Source organism: Hippocampus comes, unplaced genomic scaffold (assembly GCF_001891065.2).
Source record: "Hippocampus comes isolate QL1 unplaced genomic scaffold, H_comes_QL1_v1.1 scaffold41, whole genome shotgun sequence".
Lineage (NCBI taxonomy): Eukaryota > Metazoa > Chordata > Actinopteri > Syngnathiformes > Syngnathidae > Hippocampus > Hippocampus comes.
This window is the reverse complement of record NW_017805153.1, coordinates 3,606,314-3,628,371: the sequence shown is the minus strand read 5'-3', so window position 1 is coordinate 3,628,371 and position 22,058 is coordinate 3,606,314. Positions and strand designations below refer to the sequence as shown.

Below are 22,058 nucleotides of genomic sequence, written 5' to 3'. Positions count from 1 at the left end.
GGCGCACGAGCGAGCACATGCGTGCGTGTGCATGCGTGTCGATCTATTCAGTCGCCGGCTTTCATTTTGTTGGTGAGTAGGGGCATGACCGGGCGCAGAGTTGTTCCTCTTTTTTCCTTTGCTTCTTTGCAGTGCTCAAAGGCAGGTACAGCTCACGACAAAAGATCCAATTACGAGCCAGTAAAAGCAATGAAACACAAACACACAACGTGCATTATCTTGACTACACACACAAATACGCACACTCAAACACCGACACGCGAGCGCACAAACTTGAAAATAAGAAAAAAAAACTTGCTAATGTGGTTAATTAGGATGTTTCCATTCTCAGTTGTTGAAATTATTGATGGGATTTTTGATGAGCTTCTGGGTTCTACTAAATGCTGCATCACTTAGCAGAACATTAAGTGTAAGCAAATGTCTTGGAAAGAAAAGATAACGGCTAAAGGCAGTTCTAAGAACAAATGAATCTATTTTTTTCCACTTTTGGAGACATTTCATGTGCAGTTAATTGAGTGATAAAACTGACAAACAGCTGCAGTGATGCACTCAAAGGAACTTTCACAAATAACCAAACAAATCTTCCCATGGCAGCACAAGCTATCCCAACAAAATGTTCTCACACTGAGTCACCGCTGACGAGTCACCATTGACAACCACATGCAGTCGAGTGGCTCCACACACACACACACACACACACACACACACACACACACACACACACACACACACACACGCACACACACATACACACACACACTTTCACACACACACACACACACACACACACACACACACACACACACACACACACACACACACACACACACACACACAACTATATACTCTACAGTAGGTGCAGCAACACCATTCCATATAGAGTACTTGACAAGGCAAATAATGGAGGATGCTGATATTTCCATTCACCCTAAGAACATCTCGTCAACCAGTTGGATGAGGGAGAATACATGATTCAATTTTGTCAAAATGATACAAAATGATCATTTGGGACAGAGTCACTGATGGTATACTGCAGGTATCTTCAAATGGCACAAACGCACAAAGGCCAGTGAAATGACCACACATAGACTGAGTCTGCGAAACAAAAGGTGATTAAATCAGGCCAATGTGTCAGCGGATGGCACGGTGGCAACAGTTTTGCAATAATAACTCAGATTTTCCTCCTGTGCACGGAGCATATTCAGTTCTACCATAGCCCTTATTGTGATCATGTAACCAATTGGATCCATGGATTCCCAACTACTTGTTATTTTCTATATTGGGTCAGTTTTTCTTCAGATGCAATTGTTGAAGTGTCTTTCTCTTTCGCTAACAACTTTGGTTGTATGGTCTCTTATGACTGGGGTGGTACAATCAAAAACAGTTCTTCTGTACCCCTGACATTTGACTCTGTTTGGAGACAACTTTCTGGTTTACTTTGGTGTCCAATAACGTCATGGTGTTAGTGTAGTGCGAGCAGAAATTGACACATATAATAGACCTCGAGTATTTTTGAAACTGAGAGCAACTTCTTGGTTACCAGTTTGATACACACTTCTGAAATAACATATTAAGAACAATTAATAATATTATTGAAGGGTGGACACTGATCATCTTCATGATTTCTCCCAATAATGACATAAGGTAGAAAAATGATAAATAAAAAAATCAATCAATCTATTTTATCCAGATCCCTAGGTAATCACAATGTGCCATTACTATTTTGTGACACGTCAAAAAATAGATCTCGAATGTGTGTTTGTGTCAGTAAATAAGGACTTACACGTCAAGGAGTGTCCTCCTTTGGGAAGGTACTCGTAGAGCAAGGGGTTATCATCTCCCATCATCTCAGCCCGCAGTGACAGCAGGCTGTTCTTACTCATCAGCGCCGCCTTCAGGTTGGCCACCGAAGAGATTATCCCACCGCCGCCTCTGCCTCCGCCGCTGCCTCCTCCTCCTCCTCCACCTGCCGCCTCCTCTGATTCGTTGGTACCCAGGAAGCCGGACTCCGCTGCGAGAGCCTCTTCCTGCTTGAGAAAGAAGTCCAGGCGTTCGCCGCGGCTGTCGGAGCTGCTGGGCTCAGTCACGTCTGCGTCTGAGTAGACAGGAAGTGACAGGAAACGTGAAAGGGCTGAACGATCTTGAAGAATAATCATCATAATCACGATAATTTGCTTTTTTTTTTCCTCACACGGTTGCGATTGACATTTAACATTCTTTCAAGGTCCTCTTTCACATGAATTTTTTAATAATCAAATAGTTAATCTGTTAACTATTTGATTAAACAAGATTTATTATACATAACCGTTTTGGTCTCATTGTTTTAGCCTCGGTTGATGCTAAAATGAAGGCAAATGAGCCTTGAATTAATATGAGAGTTTATTTATTGACCTCAATTACAGTTGTGAACTTACTAAATGCTTTGACTTACAGTTTTGGCTTCACAAAAACCTCACAAAGTTCCACCAAACAAGTGTGACATAAACGCAAGTCCATAAGACATAAATCAGATTAGCAGCAATAACGCTAACAAATTTGTGGCTTTAGCGCTTCAACTTTTTCAACGTTTTCAAGGAACAATGACGCATGAATGTGTGGATGACCCTTCTTAATCACTCAACTTGTCCAGACACAACAAATAAATAAATCAATAACTAAATAAATAAAATACACAGACAGCATGTTTTTCTGACAAAGTCAAGCTATTTTTCATAGTTTGGCTGGTCCTGTGACTTATACTCGACAGCTCGGACTTAAAGACAAAATCCCTGTTCCATAATCATAATAAATCACTGAGTTTAATTGCACGCGCACAATTTCAGAAGGTCGTTGAAATCCCCGAAGAAGAATTGGAAGAAGAAGAAAAAGAAGTAGTCATGGCAACTGCGTGATTTTGTCGTGTCTTTGCTGCCGCCGCTCACGGCAATAAACGAAGGGAGTGTCTCTCCAGCTAGCTTGCTAGTTTAGCACACGACATCCAACGAAGATTTATTGTTTACAGCACCAAAAGATGTAAAATCCAAGTCGAGGTAAACAAACAAAAAAGAAAAAGAAAAATGTTTCCGTCGTTGGAAGCGATAGTTTCAAATCCAATCAGAACACCAGCATCCACCAACATGATAAGAGTCCGAATTCTGCTGTTCTACGTCTTGGTTTTTGTAAAATAATTTTCCCCCCAAAATGTGACTTATAATCATGTTCAACTTATGGTTTTTTTTTTTCTTCATGATCGTTTTTTTTTTTGCTGGTGCAACTTAACACTGCGAAGCAACTTGAAGTGTGAAAAATGTGTTACTGAATAAAACCCAATTGCAGCCTTTGCAATTTGGAAATTCCATTCTACTCGATTTCAATTTCAAATTGAATTCAAATAATTGCTCAGCTCCTACCAAACTGTTCATGCAACTCGAGCCAGAAAAGCGCAAGTCAAGTGAGCGGCAACGGGCAATGCCTCACACAGTGTTGCCTCAACTTTACAAGCCTCTGTGTAGGCTGTAGACTCCACCAGTCTGGATTTGTGACTCACTCGTTGAGAGGATAAAAAGGATAGCGCTCGTACAAAAACGCATTTGAAAAAGCCGTCACGATCTCAGGCCTTCACCTGACAGTGATATCATCTTGAGAGAGAGAGAACACTAGAAATGCCGTATTAAAGCAATTCTTCTAACCCTCTCAGCAGAGCCATTGTTTACACGCAGACAAGCGTTACATTTCATTCAACTCTTGTGCTTCATCACCAGCAGTCCGTCCGCTAAGGTTAGAAAGTTAGTAAGGAACTCACACGTTCCGTCTGTGTATGGACAGGCGAGAGTGTCGCGAAGCTGTCAGCATTCGTTGTGATGTTGGAGGTTCCACAGGAGCGCTGCAACAAAGCTGATGACAGCCAACACTTCCACACTTGTGCCCGCACACAACAACACACACACTTTTGTGGCATCCTAATGGATATTTCAGTGGTGACAGGTTGCTACTGCCGACAAATTACCAAATATAAACTGTGCAAACTAGCTTCGCGTATTTAAAAGACTGACAAACCTACAACTACAACACTGACACTTTTCACTGAGCACTGTGAATAACTTTGCATGGCTTATATGATTGACATATATTGCTTATCATCTGCAAGGAGCTGAGACAAGCTGAGACATCTATACCAGGGGTCACCAAACTTTTAGAAAATGAGAGCTAATTCTTGGCTTCTGATTGATACAAACTTCTGAAATAAATTTGCTTAAATTACCTTGAACAAAGTTATGTTTCAGTTTTGATTAATGATGTAAATGTATGCAAAGCCACTGATCATGTCGATGAATTCTAACAATGATTTGGAAGCTGAACAATGTCATGTACGCAACACTTTTTTTTCTGTATCTCTCTGCCAGTGTTTACATTTTCAAATGATCACCTCGTCATCACTCAGAGAAAATCAATCTCCCAGCTCTGGTGAGCTATTTTAAGAACAGGCCACAACAGGCTGCTCATGTGGTCCTTGCAAAGCTACATGGTGCCAATTGGCTTGCCGGGAGCTCAGGGGCCTACGGTATTCAAGGGCCTACAGTATTTAGATTCATGTATTTTTTTAAATTCAAATTTGATGATTTTCAATCAATCACTTTACATTCTTGGCATGAGTTGACCAAACCGCAAAAGATGATGTGCAGTACTGTGGCCGTGATTATGGTGCATGCCAAGAGCGGGCCTATTAGAAGTCTTGTTGAACTTTCTTTCAGTCACTTTGCACCAGTTGGCAAAGCCCACTCTACGGGTCCTAATTGAATGCCAAAAGGCCTATCGGATGGCATTAAATTCCACATGATTCTGACATTTGTTTATTTATCAGTCATTTATAATCATCTCAAGAACACAGTCGTAATCGACAATGACAATTTTCAGCCAATTGGCCGGAGACAAGGTTCCCATTTATAGAGCTCCAGACGTCGTATGACTGATCCCTGTGTGCATTTGTTTACGCAGTCATGCTGGGACGATGGTAGCGGTGGCAGTCGAAGGATTTTCAATTGAGAGCAGTGATAAAATAAGTGTTAGTCATTGAATATTCTGTCCAAGTGAATTCATGAAAAGCAAATAATGAGAGACAGCGCAAGCTGGACAGGTTGGATATTACAGCTCGCTATCAAGCGCCAGGAGTACTTTTTCCAACTATGTCGATGGCAGATGGGGAGAACGACACTGGTGAGCCCTTGCGAGCGTTCGCTGTCGAGAGGGCGCACCAGATGGGGAAGCCGGAGGCGCTAGCACGCTCATTCATGGCAGGAGGCGAATGCCGGTGCTACGACTTGGTTCTACCTTTGGCATCCTTTTAAATGCTCGCTCCCTCATTTGTCGCCTCTTTTGACACACTGGTGCACAACAACTGTCTACAATTGTCAGAGTGAGGAGTTTTCTCAAAGTTTTCTACCCTGCTAAAATGGCATCAGGGATGTGTGTTCCCAAAGTCTGGAGCTCTATCATTTAGTTGTGCGTTTTGGCACTTTGCTTCTTAAAGACTATTTTGACCTGAGCAACTCTTGAAGGCGCATGAGTGTGCTAATTTGGTTAAGTGCAGTTCTTTACTATATCAGTGCAAGAAATATTTTTGATAAACAAAAATCAAAACATGCAAGCGCACATCAAGGGCTTAGTCTACGAGAACGACAATGGTGGACTGTAATGTATGTTGGCTGTGTAGCCTTGCCTTGTGCAAAGGAAGTCAAGGTGACAGTGATGGGAGTTTGCCTCTGGAATACTGATGGCTCCACAGCCTCTTCACACAGCGCACTCGGTCAATGTTGACCACTCTCACACTTGTCATTTTCATCACCCATAGAGATGAATGACCATTGACTAAGGGGGGAATGTTCAAGTGCAGATAAATGTTTGTGACCATCATCATCATAAATAAGACAATGGAATATGCTGTTGACAATTGTGTAGAATTGTATCATACTGTGTGGCGGTTCTCATGTCTCATCTAATCAATTTCACCAAAATATTAGTACCGGGTCTAAATTATGCTTCTCAGTTCAAGAAGCTAACAGTGTTGACTTGAGATGAGAGTGAATTGAAAGGAGAGGATTGAAATGATTTGAAATGCCATGAATTCATTCGAGTCTCCCCCCCCCCCAAAAAAAAATAAATAAACAATAAAAATGATTATAATGTGTTTTCATCCTCTATCCTTTGTTGATACTTTTATCCTCACAAGGGTTGCGGGTGGGCTGGAGCCTCTCCCAGCTGTCTTCGGGCAGCGGGCGGAGTACACCCTGAACTGGTCGCCAGCCAACTGAGACGAACACAGAGATGAACAACCATTCGCACTCACAATCACACCGAGGGACAATTTGGAGTGCCCAACCTGCCACGCTTGTTTTTGGAATGTGGGAGGAAAACGGAGTACCTGGAGAAAACACACGCAGGCAGGGGGAGAGCATGTTAACTCCACATTGGAATATGGGAGCCGGAATCGAATTCTGCACCTTTGCACTGCGAGGCCGACTTGCTAACCAGTTGATTACTGTGCCGCCATGTAATGTTTTTTAACTAAGCTAAATAGTACTCTCGGGCGGCCCGGTGGCCCAGTGGTTAGCGCGTCGACCTCACAGTGCAGAGATGCAGGGTTCGATTCCAGCTCCGGCCTCCCTGTGGGGAGTTTGCATGTTCTGCCCGTAAGTGCGCGTTTTTCCGGTTTCCTCCCACATTCCAAAAAATACATGCATGACAAGCTGATTGAACACTCTAAATTGTCCCTAGGTGTGAATGTGAGCGCGGATGGTTGTTTGTCTCTATGTGCCCTGCGATTGGTTGGTAACCGGTTCAGGGTGTCCCCCTCCGACTGCCCGAAGACGGCTGGGATAGGCTCCAGCATCCCCGGTGACCCTCATGAGGATAAAGCGGATCGGAAAATGGATGAATGAATGAATAAATAGTACTCTATAATAATGTACTTTATAAAAACATCATAATCATAACATATTTAAAGTAACTGTAAAGAATTAAACAGGTTCTGCATCACGATTTTATGCTGCAATGCAATTTGTTGCGCTCACCGGGGGGCAATAGAATACAGTCATACAGACAAAAACTAAGTGCTTCTGTTTCTACTGCAACTCAATCAGATGCTTAAATCACCATTTTTTGTCGAGGATAAAGAAGATATGCATGTGGGTCTTGTTATATAATCTGTCTTTCTTTGTTGCTTCAAAAATCACAACTACTCATGCTAACTGTTAGCATGTTAAATGGCTGTTTTACATTGTTTGTTAGCACTAAGCGAATCGGACGTTACTAATGCAAAGCTGTGTAAAGGTGTCGTTTCTTTCAGTTTGATTGTAAACTACAGAATAAGTTCACTATACTTTGAAGTGGTATTAATTAAACAACAACAATCAAAGTTTCAGAATTGTTGTGAAATGAATTGAGTTGCTGTCACTGCCACCATAAAGTAATATGTCCATTAAAAAAAATCATCCCGTAAAACTCATAAGTATTATCATATATATCGAGACGCACCACTGTATTGTTAAATTAATCCCAGAAGTGACTTTTTTAATAAAAAGGTTGTTTTGATGTAGTCATTTTGTGCTAGGTGCCTCTTGTGTACAGTGACAGAAAAGAGGAGAGAAAGTTACACAAAGGATGATGGAGCTTTGGATCGTCGGAGTGAAGAAGGACGTTGAGAAAAATGGCAAGGGAGCATATGAAAGAGCGGGGGTGTTGATCTGTGGAGGAAGGAGACAAGATACATAGAAAATGTGCGCACGTGTAGACACACACACACACACACGCACACACACACACACACACACACACTCACACACACACACACAAAGTTAATTAAGAAGAAGGTGTAGGGGTGGGTGCAAGGGGGCATGAGGTGCAGGAATTCATCAGAGCTCTGCCCCCTCCTTCAGTGGGCAGCCGAGCAGCCACAGGAGTCAATCAATAACATAGATCTGCTGTTGGCCAACAACAACAACACACACACACACACACACACACACACACACACACACACACACACACACACACACACACACAGGCAGACAAATGGTAGGAGAGGATGCGATTGAGAGAGAGAGAAAAGAGTGTGACCTCTGACCCTCGCCTCACGCTACTCATCTTTTCAGCGGACGAGTGCGTGACCCTTGGCCACTTTTCCCAGCACGGCTTGGACATGCGCGTCTACAGACGGAACGCATCCGCTCATCGGCAAACAGTGACAATACTTCATTCACACGACGCCTGGCCAACAAGCAGCATGCACTCAACACACGGCAGGCGTCCCTTGCCCAAATCTGTGACATGGCTCTCCGCGTTAGCCGCCAGGGACTCTCCCGTTAACCTGATTTTTGAGGATTTACCCACATTACTGCGACTAAGCGCCAGATATTAGAAATTAGTATTCAGCTGACCACAAACAGGCTCCTGCACAAAATAATGGGAGTACACCAGATAATCCTCTTTCATTTATGTAAGCGTAATTGGGTCGGCATAGATTGTGCGTTTCTTCAATCTCATCCTGTTCCGACAGATAAAATCATTTATGGCGGCAGGAACAGTCCACACCTAATCCAGGCCACGCAGTTTATGGATTTTGTCAGAGGGATGCCGGGCTCGCTCTGGATTTGTACGGACACATGTTGCGGTGTCTTTTGGAGGCAACAGGTTTATCTGGAGTTTTAGACACGCAGCAGTTACATCACTCCTTTGTGCACATATGTTGAATTGTTAACAACCTCTCAATATCAGTGGTTTGACGTCGGGGCAGGGGGGTGTTTTCCTCATTTTTGCCTCATTTTTTTGGCCTCCACAGTGGTTTCTGTATGGAAAGGGGAATTTCAATTTCTCTCTGATAAAGGAGTGAGAATAATTTAGATTTCCGCTTTTTGAAGAGATCCTCCATTTAATTTTGTTGCCATGGTAGCCAACCACTCTCGGCATGCGCAATTTTGATAAAAAAAACCCTCTCTTTCAAATAAAACAGGAGCAAATATGTGGTTCCCTTTGCTCATGCGCATGAGCGGGGACCCGAAAAATCTTTCTGAGCACTGTGGTGAGCTTCAACGCGGTAACAAGATTGGCCTTGAAATAAAAGACATGTCTTGTGTTGGACTAAATCTGGCGGGGGACACAGCATTCTTCAGCTATTGACAGACTTCCACTTCTTGGATGATACAGCTGATTATGTGGTTGCAGTGTATGTGTCCGTATATATGCGGGGGTGTGTGTGTATTTGATGATGGGAGTTGTATTGTTGCAGTGAGTGCTAAAACACATGAAATGAAAAAGGAAGAAAAGGGAGGTGAAGGTCATCTGACAGTTTGACCCCTGATCCTATGTTTTAATGTTCTGATTGTGCTCATGGAATGTTTGTGTGTGTGTGTGTGTGTGTGTGTGTGTGTGTGTGTGTGTGTGTGTGTGTGTGTGTGTGTGGTGTAACAAATATTCCCACCCCCCATTCCCTGAGAAACACTACTGCGAGGGAGTACAACTCAGGATAGCTAAAAGCACCTTCTCGTAAGATAAACAGATTTTTAAAAAAAATGGAAAAACATCATTCGTTATTCACTCCCACTTACTAACATGCACACACGCAATCTGGCACTTTCCCTCGGCCTCTCAAACACCTTCAACCCTAATCCTGCTTTGAAACCCTCCTTGGAAATCCTAACCCTAGTGCAGTGGTTCTTAACCTTGTTAGAGGTACCGAACCCAACCAGTTTATATGCGCATTCACCGAAACCTTCATTAGTGAAAAACAAAAATGACTTTTTACAAATTCGAGACATAAAAAAGGCATTTTTAAAAACAGAAAAAAAAGTAAATAACATTTCAAGACATGAGTATAATGTTTTTTTATTTTACGACGTACTATCACGACAGTCATAACGTCGACTACTGAGCGAACTAAATTTCCCGCAGCACTGATTGGACAAGCAATGTAATGTGATCATCTGCAGCCAGTGATGGCCAAGCGGGCGTGTCACAACTAATTGACACGTTGAGTTGGGTATGTCTTAACCTCCATGGCAGAGGCTCCGTCGAACCCCTGAGACCGATTCACCGAACCCCTGGGGTTCGATCGAACCCAGGTTATGAACCACTGCCCTAGTGTAAAATCATCCTTTGGAATCAAATCCTAACCCTACTTTCAAAGCTGAGGTCCCACACTGTGACAGTTGCGTGAAAGTAACCAAACACAATGGAGAGCATTCCAAGATGGTTAAGCAGCAAGTTACGGAGGCTTGTAGTGCATTAGAGAGCTGTCAGAGAAGAAAAAGGGCCTTGCCTGCATGTATTGAAGTGCAAACAAGAGAAAGATTTCATGTGTCTGAATTTGTGTGCGTGTGTGTAAGTGAGAGGCCTTGACAGAACAAGTTGACAGCATAAAACCTAATAAACAAAAACAGGAACTGGTGTCTTCATGCTTTATGGAAAAAGACTGGAAACGCTGCAATATGCCTAGTGGGCCAGCCAGTGTCATTTTGTAATGAATGCTTGCTTTTCCTTGTCTTCAAAACAAGCATGCTTTATTTTAAGGAACATTTGGGAGCTTTTTTGTGCCCTGCTATTGGCTTGTGATCAGTTCATCTCGCCCAAAGGCATTTAGATGTAGGCTGTAGCATGCCTGAGAACCTAGGAGGGATAAGCGATTATGAGGATCGTTACATACTGATGAGAGTATAACATTTTACTGATAAACAGACCGGGTGTCATTGTTCCTGTGCATAGTTTTCCATAATTGGGATTGGGTTTTTTTCCCCCACCAAATTTGAAAAACTCTGCGAATTAATGGAAATACTTTGTGACATCACAAGATCCCAAGTGTGACTGGTGAAGTTGACAGTCTTGATTGCTGAATTTGTGTGGGACGAGAGGCAATTTGCTGTCACAGTAACAAGCCAGCCCAGAGTGGGTAGTCAAGAATACTAGGAGATGTCCTGGTGGGCCGGGCTGCTACATGCACTGCTCGGGGCCCGCTCTTTCAGGCCGCACATTAATCTCCTCCAGACATTGGATCCATTTTGAAAGCAGTAAATAAAGTGTGTTCATGACATTCAAATCTATTATTGTTTTCTCAAATATATGAGCAGGCCATTACAGGTATATTATGTATGGCACTGACTGCACTACCTTTATGACTAAGTATGTCACCAAGTGGCAATAACTTAAAACTAACTTAAAGAGAGCAATAATGTAACAGATCACTAAAACCAACAACACTGAAACACAATGACACTCTGTCTGTACAAAATAACCAGAGGTGGGCATCGTCAAATTTGTCAGTGAACTGCCGTTGAGATTTCAGGCCACCCCATTCCATCCAAGTGGTCAACGACAGCCAATCGTACTTACTGGTACTACGTCATACGGAAAGATACGAAAAGAAGATAAGAAAACCTATATTTGTCTCACAATGGAGAAATTCCCACAAAACGCAGACACATAGCCAAATAAAGAAGAAAATAAAAGTCCCACAGACCACAATGATATTGTCCCCTTTTTTTTTTTTTGGTTCCACCAATCACCACGCCGTGTATATGTGTCTGTTGTTTTGTATTTTTTTTATTGTTTTCTGAATTTGGTTGCGTGTTTGCTTGTGTGGTGTCTGCATGCGGCATAGATTGTGCATGCTCGACGCTGATTGGCTGTTGCTGACAAGGGACAAACTGGGCCACATGGGACGCCCTGATATTCGTAGTCTCGGCTGAGCTTCGCCTGGTAGACTCCTTTTCAAAAGTGAGAGACAATTTCAGCTTTCACAGAGAGTGAGATTTGCTTCCGTTTACTAGACATGTTTTCAGACAATGTGCTCAGGACTGCACCGCGCCTCCGGACGGAAGTACAAGAATGTTCAAGTTGATCAGTAGCATTGGTCAGCAATGGAGGGGAATCCCACGCTGTACATATTGTTTAGAAGTAAGGTCGCGGCGGCAGTTAGCTTCTTGTAACGAAGACCTTTCACTATTTTGTGGGAAAATTCTCGTCATTATGATGAAGTTTACGTTATAAAGGTGTTCGTTGTGAGGAAAAATTGGCAATTGTAAAATGAATTACGTGAAATTGGGACTTTGAAATATGAACGTAAACGGGGTACATTGAAACAAGGTTCAACTGTCTTTCTATTCTCATACTTAGTGACTGATATTGTAAGCACGTCCAATTGTAATTCAGAATTTTCATCTTGGTGAAAGGAAAAGCTATTCTGGAATATTACACAAGCAAGGGTTAAATTGTATATCTTGATTCAAAAAATCTGTTTACGTTTAAGTGGGCCGGACTCAGCCATGAAACACCAGAGCTGAAAATGAGTCCCACTCCCAACTTCTTAAGAATCTGTGTACTAATACTGTTTGCCCCAAATTTTTGAACAATTTTGCACCACTGCTCCAATGTCAACAGGCCAGCCATGCTAAAAATGGTAAAGCCTAAGAAGTGAAATGTTGATGATCTCCCATCCGTCTGAATGACACCTGAAACAAAACAAAATAAGTACCGTAAGGGTAAAATGACTTTTGGGACACCCTGTATGAGCGCTATGTAGGCGACACATGATCTATGGTTCTATGCGCAACAACATGTCTCCTCATCTGCATCTATCGCCTCTTATCTGCAAACTGTTCCCATGCTCCACACGCATGATTAGTGTGTTTGTCCTCGAATGGACAAAGAGGGGAGGCCGAGGTGGAAGGCGCTTCCTCGGCTTGCTGATGCTTCAGAGGGTAAAAAAGTAATTTCAGATGCGAGAAGAGGGAGTGAGGCACTAAAACAGCTCAAGAATTCAGACGCAATTTAAAAAGCGGTGTGGGAGAGGGGAATGAAAAAAATGTCGGGTTAAAAATGGAGGGCGTATGGAAAGCAAAAAAAAAGCTGTTATTCTCTTTTGCTCCCAGTCCTCCTCTCTGGCTCGCTCTCCCTCTGTTGTTTTTAGGGACTAGCCGGGCCACAGCCTCCACAAGAGATGGGGAAGGCTGGTGGTGGTGGTAGTGTGTGTGTGTGTGTGTGTGTGTGTGTGTGTGTGTGTGTGTGCGTGCGTGCGTGCGTGCGTGCGTGCGTGCGTGCGTGCGTGCGTGTGTAGCATAGGTATAGGGAGGGCAGGCATAAATCAAGCAGAGCCTGAAGGCTTTGGAGTAGGGAGGGACCGAGGGGTGAGAGTGGTAGAGGACAGGAGAAAGCAAAAGAGAGAAGGAGTGAGAGGAAGGAGAGATGATGTACAAGTGGAGACGGTAGTACTGCTGGGGGAGGTTGGAAGGGGGTGAGGGGGGGATAGTGTGGGTGGAGGGGATGAGATGAGGAGAATCAGCGACTGCACGAGTAGAGGGGTGAGAGGTGGACAGCGGGGTGATGGAGTGTGGGTGGGTGGGTGAGTGCAGGGGAGCCAGGATGGCTGAGGGGGGGGGGCGCCGTAGGTGGGAGGGTTTGCAGGGGGCAAGATGTATTTATAAAGTGAATCATTTGAGCGGAGTTATTTCGCCTTCATCCGCAGCTTTTGACACCCCTGAAGAAAAGTTTTGGATGAAGATCGCCAAGTGCTGCATAAACATGTTTTTCTTCAGGAAGTTTAAAAATCAGGCTGCCAAATTAGGACTGTGCTTTGGCGTAGAGCACTCGCACAAATGAGTTGCAGAGGCAACATGAAACTGTTCTGTTTCAGGGGTCATCCTGAAACTAACCTGGTGTTACTCAGGATTAGTTTCGCGGCCCACTGGCATTCACTTGTCACAATCGCAAGCATTTTAATTCAATGAAGAGCTCAGCGCATCTCATCAGAAGCCACCTACTGCCTGGTCTGTCACTCTAAAAGGAATTGTGTGACTCAAGTGACAAATCACGGCCACACCGGATTGAAATATTCATAGTTGTTACAATGTCAAAAATAAGAAACTTGAAAGTGAGACTCATACACTTAGAAAGAGGCAGGAAGGACATGAGCACCATTTTTGTGAGGTGTGAATAGTCATACAGGCTGACATCTTGTAAAATTATATTGTCATACAGCAATAATATCAATGCCTTTTTGAAAGCATGAGAAATCCTGTACACGATTTTGCACGAGGTACTTCTGTGAAATGTCATTTCGTCAGGCTGGAATTCCGAGCACTTCTGCGTATTTATTTTATTTGAGTTTTGTTTCTTACATTTTCTCTCGTTGTTTCCTTGGATCATGAAGAAATTTTGGAGGTGGATAAAACTTGATGGCCTGCTATTTCCTTCTCAGAACCCACGTTGCAGCCTTTCATCATTAATTTCACAGGTGACAAACACTTAAGCCTTGATAGAGTTCTGTACTCTTAACTTTTTTAGACTTCTAAGGAAACAGCGAGACATGCAGCAAGTTGATGCTTATATAGGAAGACATTACTTCTAATTGAGTCAAAAGCATCATGGTCGTTATTTGTTTAATGACAAGAAGATGTTCTAGAAAGAAATGCAAAATGTGCTGCCGCACTGAATGGCGGTGAACATTCTAAAGGTGAGCAAGTGAATAAGGATCTCGGAGCTAGGGGGCGGGGGGTGTGGGTGGGGGGGGGGAGGATTGCAGGGTTTGACGTAATCTCGAGAGTTAATGCAGTTTTAGAGGGAATGCGAGGGAGGGAAGTAAAGCGGATGAGTGAAGGGGTGATGACAGAGAGAGAGAGAGAGAGAGAGAGAGAGAGAGAGAGAGAGAGAGAGAGAGAGAGAGAGAGAGAGAGAGAAAGAGAGAGAGAGAGAAAATGTGAAAACATGAGCACCCAGGGAACATTGACCTCCATAAAGGCTTGAAAAGTTGTAGATATCAATAAATTGGGAAGTTTCATCTGGCGCAAGAATTCCATTGAGAGAAGATTCCACATAAACACAGCAAATTACAAAGTATGCCATTTGATGGAAGAATCTAAACATGTTAAATATTTTTATGTCTATTAAATAAAAATTGCCAACAAATCTAGACGACAGTTTTCATACTAGAGCTTCAGATAACGAAAAAATAATTATATATATATATATATGAGGCAGCGAAGGACACTTTCCTTTATTAGAACTGCAGACACCTAATAATACACACACACACACACACATATATATATATGCACACATACCATATTTTCTGCACTATAAGGTGAGCCTGAAAGAATTACATTTTCTCAAAAACATAATCCAGTGTGCCTTATATGTGGATCAATATTCAGATTTCTTGGACATAGTATTTTAAATTTTCTGTAAAGCACTTTGTTACAGCTGCAGCGGTTGTGAAAGCTCCATAGAAATAAAGCTGTATTGTATTGTATTGTATTGTATTCCCTTTAGCATAGCTCTGTCTAGTGGATGCACGATGCAACCGGAGCCACTGTTTTAGCTTCTATTCATTCTATGTGCCTTATAATGCTGGAGGTGTGCCTTAACTTCAAAGCCCGTATAGTGGCGGACAATATGGTGTGTGCAAAAATTTTTTACCCAAACAAGCAAATAAACCCACTGCGATGAAAACATCAACTCCCTGGCCGAGATAATTATAAGCAGCAGGGAGAGGAAGAAATAAATGAAGATGTATCGGCAAACAAGGACGCGGGGGAGGTGGGGGTAAGGAGGGTCAAAGTAAAAGCCGTAGAGAGGGAAGCGGGGAGGGGAGAGAGCAAATCAAGTGAGCATGTGTGATAAAGAGTTTGCTCCTGAAAGGTGGGGTGAAGCCGAGCCAGTTGGCAGCAAGGAGAGAGGTGGCTGGAGAGCGGGGGAGAGCTGTGCATGGGGAAAGAATGCTGGGTGGGGAAGGAAGGCACACACGCATGGCTTTGTGCTCAAAGCAGAGGGAGAAAGAACTTTCATATTGTGGCTCCAGCATAGGAGGAAGTCACCAACGGCCAAGAGCCCAAAAGTCCCGGGGTGGAATTAGCGGGGTGAGGCAGAAGAACGAGCTCTTGAGTGGACGGGTAATGGAAAGTGAAGTGGGGGCGAAACAGCACACTTCCGGCATGGGACCCTGCATGCAGCCAGTGTGGCAATTAGTAAGCGTTCCAGAATTTCTTGAACTCATGACCAGTGTTTTCAGACCTTCATTGAGTCAAGACTGGGTGGGAAAATGTGCTTGTCACAAAAGTATATGCAGGGCTGATGAACATTTAATACATGGAAAATGGGCAAGAAGCCCTCACCTCAAAAATAAAACAATCAAATGAAATATATAATAGAAATATTGGGATTTATTTTTTTTTTTTTAGTCCGACTGTATATTGCCGAGAAACCTTGGATTATTAACGATGGCAGCACAGAACGTCCCTGGAGTGAACGAGACTGTGTTTGCTGTGATGGCCTATTTTGCAGATCCGATCAATGATGTCACCGATTGATTAGCAAACGATGTCATTACAACCGATCGCCGATTCTGCATAAAATGCAAAATATCTGCCAATCAGATCTGTGTAATGTGGTTTTTCCTTTTTGTTTTGGGGTGGGGGGGGGTCTTTATTCTTTGCCTGCAATGGAGACCAACCCTTCAATTATTACTCTAAACATTAGGGTCAACCAGTTCTATACTTTCGTGCAATTCATCAAAAAAAAAAGTGAAGCGTCCTGTATATTAGTCAGTCCACGTATAGCAGTTTTATGGAGAATGAATAAAAGTCGGACGAAAGAGCTGCGGTAGACTCGAGCTTACTTACTTTATTCAACCTCCGCGGCCCCACACAATGAAAAATATGGCCACCAAAACCGCGATGGAAGACAAAAGTCTCATCCATATAGTAGCTTACACCTCCTCGTTGACACCAAAAACATTGTCCAGCATATATACACGCCAACATGCTCAACCAAGCCACAGAACTTTCACAAATGAAACATCTTCTCATTTCATGTGCAAGTAAAGTATGGAAGTCAGAATTTTGGTATTGTGAAAAAAAGTACTCTAGGAATAATCGGGAAATGTGCCAATGCCGCCAAAGCTATGGTCCACATAGTGTACAAGTATGATTAAGCCTGCAATTTTCTTTGTCTGTGTCTCCAGAATGTTTTTTGCAAGAGGATAAAATAGAGAGTTCAATTTCTTCCATGATCAGGCGCTGACAAAACACAAAGACAGTAGAATGTCCTGCATACGTGCCAATGTTTACAGAGTAAAATGGGATGTGGTGAAAAAGACTTGCTTTGAAAAATATTTATTGCCATCTGAGCAACCCACTATCATAAAAAATAGAACAATGGGTGAGACAGAATGTGGCGTTTCCTTGCTTCTGGCCCAAACCCCTTTGGGACAAATCCACTCACAAGGCTGTCATGACTCTTGATGAGCAGCAAAAAAAAAATAAAAATAAATATTAGACATCATATATCATATTGGAATGAAAATGCATCTTTTTTACAACTCCTACGTATCGGTATTAAAACTCCCTAATATTTGCAATTCTGCAATACATGTGCCGATGATATGCCTCCTTGATTTTGTCACTTTTTTTTCTCAATGTTCAAAAAAATTACGGTAATCGTTGCATGAAAGGCATTGTACTAGATTGAACTCTCCACATTGTCGTTCTGATTTCTTCAAGCTTTTTTAGGTGCTGCGAACAAACGGCTGCCTGACAAAGGCAAAAAATAAATAAATAAAAACCACAAGACAAAATGACGATCCTAAACAAACAAAAACAGTGAGCAGATGACCAGCGGATGAGGTTTCTTGACAAACTGCCCATGTCCGTCAGTGTGCCGCGTCCAAACAGTACGAAGGAACACTCCAAGGAGCCGAGGCTGATCAGGGCCGCAAGAGTACATCTCCTCTCTGCGCTCATCTTTCCCATCTCATAACATTAAGACTGCTTCCCTGTGCTCGTATCCTTGGCAACCTGCCTCCAACAAAGGAGAGCGCTCTGGCCTCAGCATGGGAGGAGTATGGTGCCATGGAGAGGAAAAGCAAGGCCAAGGGAGATAGAGGGAGATGGAAAACTGGCAGACAGTCTGGGCAGCGAGGGAGAGCGATGGAGCAAGTGGCAGTGTTTACGCTGCACTCTTGTGTAGATCAACACGAGCAAGAAGAACTGAGGGTGAAACAGGAAGGAAGGGAGATAACGTGAGATGAAGGCGGAGAGGAGGCGGAGTGGCCAGACCTGTGCAAGCTGCAGCTTGAGCATTTGTGAACCCGTGTCACTCTTGAGCTAATGGAGAGTGTAGAAGAGCTGGGCACTTGATCAAAATCGCACTGTGATTTTGATTTGGGCTTCTCACAATCCTCAAAATATTCCCATCGAAGAAAACCGATTAATGTGCCTCGTGCGTATGCAACTTCCTGTGAAATCCCCCTGAATACACCTGTACTGCTTGCAGCAAGTGAATCCCAGAGTAGGCTTTCAGATGTGATCTGACACCCCAGTTGGAGGATACTACCGAACCAAACACACAACAATGAGGATTACACACGTTGTATGTTTAAACAGAAGACGCAGCTCGTTTTAGAAACACTGCTCGTTCTTAGGCTTGCAGTCAATGGAAAATCCCATTGATGAGTTTGCAAAAGTTAGCATTGAGTTCTGCGAGAGCTATTCTCTTAAATAACGAATATTCACACCCAAACGCTGCAGGGACAGACACAGACAAGTAATATAACACAGGCATACGTACACTCTTCCTAACCTGTGAAAAACAATCTACATTCAAAAACCTGAATCACCATGTTCATCTTCTACCGTTTGATGTAAATGTGTCTCTCTATACATGTAGTGCCGCTGAGAGGAATAGCAAGTACGTATTTATGTTTATTTATTGTTTTTGTTTTTGCATTAAAATGTATTTATATTTTAACGACTACTTGTTTATTTTCTGGTTGTTCTATATTTTAAGTTGGGTTTTGGTAGCTGAATACATAAGATAAGATAAGATAAGATTTCAAATCAATGAATAACTCCATGTATTGATCATGATAATTAGTGTTTTTTCCGTAATCACCTGGCCCTGGACTTTTAAAGTCGCTTCCCCTCTCATGGAAGAAAACTGTTTCTCTTATTGGAAAGAGGATGAGGCCGGAGCTTGAATGGAGTGTGAGTCGTCATGCATGCATGCCTCCTCATCACCCATTTAACGAATAAGTAATATTACAAGTGTGGTGGTGAAACCAAAGCAAACGTGTTCATCTCCCCTTCCTTCTTTGCTACCAAGCTGAGCCACCAAGATTAATTGCTTATGATCAAATCAGCATAAGCTGTGCAAATTAAAGAGCGGTCCGCCCCCTCCTCCAACCCCCACAGCTCCACTTCAGCCTCCCACCCGCCCGATGACAGACCCAGTGGACAATGCAATAATGGACAGTGAACGCTCGCATATTTGCAAATGAGCAGATTTTTGGTGGGCAAGCTACGGTATTCTAAAAAAATAAATAAATAACTATTTAAATTTGTATCTATGCTGTATTCATGATGCCATATGAGTACAATAAAAGTGTTAAACAACATATTTTGATCCATTTATTTTTTTGAATAAACCTGGAGTACACAGCTGCTGATGTAATAATGTTCATTGTAAATGCAAAGTTTTCAAACATTTACCCTTTAAATATTATACTTTTGAGTATCAGAATTCTTGATTATGAATATCAGTCAAAATAGAAAAATGGGTTCCCATGATGAACGTTTACGGAACCCAAAATTAGTTACCGTGGGTAATCCAACGGAACCGAAAAATGGTTCCTGTTCATTTGTGAAATCCTCAGACGTGCTACGCGCTAACCACCGGACCACCCCGAACAAAATATGTCGTAGCTAAACCAACTCCTATAATTTGTCTATTGATTTTTATTCGTTGTTTCTTATTTACATCAGAGAGAATAAACTTACATCACAAAGATAGGGAGTTATCATTCGGTTTCCTGTGCCTGTGCCTGTGCCTTTTCACGTATGACTCCCGACAGCAACAAATGTGCAAATTTTTCGCAGTATTTGTTCAAAAAAATGATCAAAGATTCACAAAAAGGCATTAAAATCTGCATCAGCGACAGTGAGCAATGAGCTGCAAGATGGTGCCAGGTAAATCAGGTGACCGCAAATAGCCAATCGGATCTTAAGATGGCCAGACTCTGTTTATATACGGTGCTGGACATATCCTGTACCGGAGGCTCAGCTCCTCTCTCAGCCTCTCAGTATGGCAGTATCATTGGTTCTTTGCAGGGGTGAGAGGTGGACAGAGATGTTCTTTATCCACATGCATGCAGGTCCTGTTTTATGGCATATTTATTAACTTGAGTTTAATGACTTCATATCATTTGTGTTAAGCGCTGCAATTCGTATTTGTTTGTCCACGTGTGGTCATGAGAGTTTGTGCTCACATGTTATTCAGTCTAGCATGTAAACTAATACTACAGTATTTATGAGCTTCGTGTGAAAGTGGTTTGTCTGTTTTGAATAATCTAACTACTAATTAAAGCTGTTTATGCAAAATGGGTTCATGATTTGTGTACATGACACAAGCACGGTGTTGAGGGTTGACGTTTCTCTCCGTTTTATGTGATTTGCCGTCATCTTGTTGTATCTATACCCAATTTCAAATCCTTTTTGAGGGGGCGTCATTTAATTGTCGATTTTCGCCGTTCACGGCAGAGCCTGGTGAATATGGAGAATTCACTGTACAGCTTATTCAAGGCTACAAACGTGTTATTTCCTCCTTCTCCAGAGAGGAACATAGTGCTCAGAGATGGCTCGAAATGGAACAAGGGGTTAGTGCGCACACGCACGCACACGCACGCACGCACGCACGCACACGCACACACACACACACACACACACACACACACACACACACACACACAGAGAGTCAGCGCCCTGAGGAGAACTTGCGCTATCTTGCCCTGCCTCTCAAAACTGCTCCTCTCCCGGCCTCTCGGACGCTCTCATTAAGAAGCCATTAAAGCGAAGGTCAGCGTGAGACCACATGACCCCTTCCTAACCCCAGTAACCCACCCAAGGGAGGGCTTAGAGATACACACTGCCGTCTAGGATGTGCAAAATAGGATGGAAAGAGAGCCACAGGGAAACAAAAACATGAGCATGAATGCCTACAAAAATACAATTAAAATATTTGTAAAAACTTAGGTTCATGCTGTACTGTGTGTCTCGTATGTATGTATGTATATATCGTCACTGAAAAAGTCTTTTTCTTCCGAAACATATTTCCAAAAGTTGTATACAGTAATCCCTCGCAAAACGCGGTTCACCTTCCGTGGCTTCGCTGTTTCACGGATTTTTTTAGTGCAGTTTCTTTAATGCTTTTTTTAAACAGTGAATTGTGTTCAGCATCCTGATTGGCTAAGGGACTGACTAACGTGAAAAGTCTCCGCACCTCGTCTCTGTACAGCTTGCCAAATTTACCTTAGCTTATTTTTGGTCTTTGGTTTGTTTCATTGTATCAGTGGCAGATGCTGGTCTGTCAAGGAGGGGAAGCTCAATTTCAGCCTACATCATAAAATGTGTCCTTTTATTTATACATGAATTCTACTCTCCGTTCCTTTTCAAAAAAATGAAAAGGATGCCTTCACCATAATATCGGTGATTGGCTCATTTCGTTGTCAATCAAAAAGAGATTCAGCCTCAGACAGATCATCCAATCATCATGCAGAAAAGCTGAGCTTCCGGGCCAGCCGATACGCTGAGCGTCCGATGGGCGGGACAAAATCAGCAAGTACAACTTTATTATCAAATGTGCACTTGAAATTTCTTCCCTCTCAAATTTTTTTGATTTTTTATTTTTTTATTTTTATAAATCCTACTTCACGGATTTCACTTATCACGGGTTCTTTTTGGAACGTAACCCCCGCGATAAACGAGGGATTACTGTATTGACATGAAATTGTCAACAGATGTTGGGAACAACCCAAGTACTTCAAAAATACAAAGAAATTAAAATAACGATCATGAACTGTGTGTGTAAAAGTGCTTAATACACAGGGAAAAAGTATTGAAGAGACCAACTGGTATTTATTTAACATGTTGTAAACAAGAAAGCCTTTGTTTGCAATGAGAGCTTCAACATACCTCCTGTATGGAGCATACATGGCAATGGCGAGTGATGAAAAAAGCGGAAGGGGCGTGGCCTGGACGGGGGCGTGGCCT

General features: G+C 42.7%; 1 protein-coding gene across 2 annotated transcripts in view; it reads right to left on the bottom strand.

The window, feature by feature from the left end:
* The window catches only part of zbtb46 (zinc finger and BTB domain containing 46), a 111,899-nt gene that overhangs the window by 14,749 nt on the left and 75,092 nt on the right, over positions 1-22,058 (bottom strand). For both annotated transcript variants that reach the window (XM_019868436.1, XM_019868437.1), the window contains exon 4: positions 1,784-2,095. In XM_019868436.1, the coding sequence (XP_019723995.1) occupies positions 1,784-2,095 (312 nt within the window). The remainder of the gene's footprint in view (positions 1-1,783; positions 2,096-22,058) is intronic.